The 4006-nt window shown below is 41.1% G+C and overlaps 1 protein-coding gene across 1 annotated transcript in view; it reads right to left on the bottom strand.

Annotated features, from left to right (window-relative positions):
* The window catches only part of CDHR1 (cadherin related family member 1), a 42540-nt gene that overhangs the window by 31387 nt on the left and 7147 nt on the right, over positions 1 to 4006 (bottom strand). Inside the window, exons 3-5 of the mRNA XM_005417287.1 lie at positions 2119 to 2264; positions 1242 to 1292; positions 337 to 426 (exon numbers count right to left, since the gene is read on the bottom strand). Coding sequence (XP_005417344.1) covers positions 337 to 426; positions 1242 to 1292; positions 2119 to 2264 — 287 coding nt within the window. The remainder of the gene's footprint in view (positions 1 to 336; positions 427 to 1241; positions 1293 to 2118; positions 2265 to 4006) is intronic.

Below are 4006 nucleotides of genomic sequence, written 5' to 3'. Positions count from 1 at the left end.
GATTAAAACTGGAAAACAAGAAGAAACACTTTGTGAAATAAAAATAACAGAACATTTTAGGTAAGACTGGGTGTATCCTATTCCCACTTCTATCCTATTCCCAATTCTAAAAACTCACATTGACTCACATCTTGGAACTTACCCTAAAAATAGCACACCTTAAGTACCTACAGACTTATTCCCCAAGTTTGCAGTGAATATTAAATATCTACCCAAACCCTAAACTAAAAGAATGCAAGTCTGTCCTGCACAATTTGTTGCTTTACTGAAAACATATTAGCCCCTCTTTACATCCTATAGAAGTATATTTCCAGTATGCAAAGGAACTTCACCAACCTCTGGGACTTGGACTATGTAAGGTGTATTGATGAACTCTGGGCTCTCATCATTGGCATCCATTACAAGGATCCTGACTTTTTCAGAAACCTGGAGTAGAATATGAAGAGCATATTATGACTCCCATTATTTATGGATCCCATTATTTCCTTTTTACAGAGATTTCCAGGGCAGTTGTGTCTGTAGGAGGCTGGAACATCCCAAACATTTCTTGTAATAACCTCAATTAATTTCTTTGAGATGAGGAAGAGCTCTAGATTTTTCCAGTCTTGTAGATAAGAAGAGGGTCCCACTTTTGTGGAATGTCTGGTGATGAAGCCCACATCCTCCTACTGGCAGACTGCCATCCTGGCCCTGACAGCATCAGTCCATAAATTGAAAATACCAAGAAAATCTGTGGAAACAGAACTGGGGGCTCAGATAAGTCCTTAATGACTAGACATGAACAAAGCTTTATCTAACAGCAGACAAGAAACACCCCATCATCTTAGCCCAAGCAAATCTTCTTAACATCATGCTAGAGAAACACTGTGGGGGTGGGGACAGGCGGCTCTTGGACACCCAACACTAGTTCCTTTAATGTCACACATTTCTCCAAAAAGCCTCCAGATCTTAGGCACAAATCCGACTGTGCTGGCAGTGAAACTTCATGGGAAGCTGCTGTAATTCTGCAGGCTGCTAAGTCAGTATTTCAGCTCACACTTCATTGTAATTATCCTCAAATAGCTGAGCAAGGAGATGAAGCGAGACTTGAGTAACTGTGAGTTCAGTGGCTCTTGGAACAGGAGGTAAGGCTCTAATGAGATTATGTTTTCTGATCAAATGAGATGGCCCCTTTAAGGTAATTTAATAGGAGTAGGTATGTGAAGACAGTTTAACAAGCTACAGCATAATTAAATACTTACTGTACTCAGGCCATCTGAAATACTGACAATAACTTCAATTTCATCTTCCTTCTGTAAATGAAGAAAATTCTTTTGTAAGAGAGATGGTGTTTGTCCTGATTGGAAAAGGGACTGCAGATTTAAACCTGTCTAGGCAGGCAGATGAAAGCAACAACTAATATCACAGAGCAACCCCAGCAGAGGCCAGGAAGACTCCTCAGAAGCTCCAGCTCCTTGAACCTTCTGTGGCTACTGTCAGGAGATGCTTGCTCTGGTAATCCCTGCTGCTTCCTAAAGTGCTCATAAAAATTAGTCACCTTTTTTAAGAAATGTTCCCTAAAATGGCACCTTTGGTTAAAATTGTTCTGTATTACTGTACAGATTTTTAAAGGGTTTACCAAATACTGTGTAAGCTTCTCAGTGAGGAGATATGAAGGGTTCAATGCCTTATTCCCAGAATAAGGCTGGCTTTAGGCACCTATAACCAGCATAGTTACATTGGCCAAAGGGCTATGATGTACTAGAGGAGGGTCCTGAAACACTGCTTACATGAATCTCTACTTCTTCCTAACGACAGGAGAGTCCCCTGTGTGAGGATTTGATGACTGTAGCTGACCCTAAGCTCCTGATGGAGAGGTGTGGGTGGGGGAAGATAAGAAATAAAGAATATACTTCTCTTTTGAAAAAGCTGGACAGACAGCTGCTGAAAATTTTGATAGCAATGTCAGTGGCACAAGTCAACTGGAATGCAACATGATGGGTGAAATATAATGCCTTAGAATTGCAAAGTATTACATGCTTCAGGGGCTAATAAACTGGCCTTGTCCCTCAAAGCCTCAGATCAAATTAAACTGAAAGAAATCCCACAAACACCTGGAGTAGTGCCATTTGATTGTACCTCTCTGTCAAGCTCTTCAATCAAGGTAACATTTCCAAGATTCTTGTCAACAGAAAAGTAACGCCTTGATCCAGCTTCATAGGTCAGGCCATATGTCACAGGATCTCCTTCTGGGTCAGTTCCATTCAGAGTGTACACATGGGTGCCTGAAAAATTGATATTCAACAGCATTCCCCTGTGGTTATTTCAATCAGGGAGTGTTTCACTGGTCTGTTCCTTAGGAACCTGGCTACCCCGCAGCAGGAAAAGGTTTTGTCAATCAAGCTCACTTACTGGGAAATACAGAAAAGCAGATAGTTCAAGAGTCCTGATGGCAACTTTTTAGCCCGCTGGTTAAACTGAGTTCATCAGTGCTGGTTTCTGTCACTTTAGGCCCTTTCCTGGTCAATACAGTTCATACCCAAGGGTTTACATAGGTAACAAGCTCTTTGCCAGCTCTCAGCCTAGGTGAGCCAGAAGCGGTGCTGTTGTACAAGGGGGTGACAATCTCAGCAGCACCACAAGGCCCTCAAAGACCTCTTCTTTGTAGGAATAACAGAACTGCAAACTAGCATGCAGAGAATCTGGCAATCTCCCTTCAGGGAGAGCTCCCTCAGGATTCGATCTGAGCTCTGGAACTTGGGAGGTGCAAGGACATTTCATACTTTCCCACTTTCATAATTAATCAATGCAAAAGTCTTTTCCCTGTTTCACGCCCACTCATTAGCTCTCTCTCATTAAATTCTTTACTTGACACACCCACTCATGCTCATACCAATTATTAAATTTTTCAAACTCATCTATGTATTTCCTTCAGAACCTGGAGAAAGATTCTTATTTCTATTTTTATACATTGAGAAGTTGGTGCCAGTTTTTCCACCAAACTGACTCATGTATTATAAATGATAATTCCTGGGGGAGTTATAACACCCATATTTTCAAAGCATGGCAAGAGTGTTTATTAGTATTATTTTTTAAGCTTACATATCTGTCACTCTATTATGCTTTAACACCTTTATCTAAATAACTTCAAGCAGTTTACAAACACCAGTTAACCAAGCCTGAAATATAAAGCACTGTTGTTTCTTCCTTCCTATCCGCTGTGCCTTGGGTAAGTTACCTGAGACATTCAGGTCGGAGAGGTTAAGCACAGAAACTGCTTTACATATAACAAAGCCCTCTGCACTGGAAATACTGCAGCAAGTGACTCACTGGTTACTGGTGAGTTTTGCTCATGCATGCAACCCAAATACAGGATGGAAGGAACCCTGCTAAGGAAGCCAGCATAAAGTTAAGGAAGAACACTGAGGCTCAGTTTTGAACTACTCTGGCCCTGAGTTTGACAGATGTTTAATTCAGTACTCAAAAATGATAATTTTTTCTCCTCTCCTCTCTTCATAGATCACTGACCAGATCTGTAACTTTGTGTTTAATTCTAGAGCATTGCCCACACCACTGACAGGTCAGCTTCTCAAAGGTTTCCTCAGTTTTGCAAGGCAACCTTTTGGACCTTATTTGCTTCTTTCTTGGCATTCAAACTGTGAAGCTGCTCAGGGGCCTTAGTGGCCATGGGACATCCAGCCGTCAGTGGTGATATTGGCAAAGCATGGCTGTCTTCTTGTCATAGCAAGAGATTATACTAAACCATGTGGAATCTGTGCTCACTTAGGAGTAAACTCTCATGTGTTAATTATCAGAGCAACATTTGGGCACCTTTGTACAGAAAAATGTTACAGTGCAAAAACCAATGCACCCACAAGAGCACTAACAAGAGATCCTGTTATGAGTTGGCTCAGCCAGCCAACAAATAACCAAGACTTGCAAAACAGTTCACAAAACTACAGAACATTTTTCCACATTTTTCTTGTACTTTTCCTACAAAACAGAATGGAAAATAACACAACTGTAA

This window comes from Geospiza fortis, unplaced genomic scaffold, assembly GCF_000277835.1.
Source record: "Geospiza fortis unplaced genomic scaffold, GeoFor_1.0 scaffold130, whole genome shotgun sequence".
Classification (NCBI taxonomy): Eukaryota; Metazoa; Chordata; class Aves; order Passeriformes; family Thraupidae; genus Geospiza; species Geospiza fortis.
Note: the sequence above shows the minus strand (reverse complement) of the source record. Positions and strands in the feature narration are given on the sequence as shown.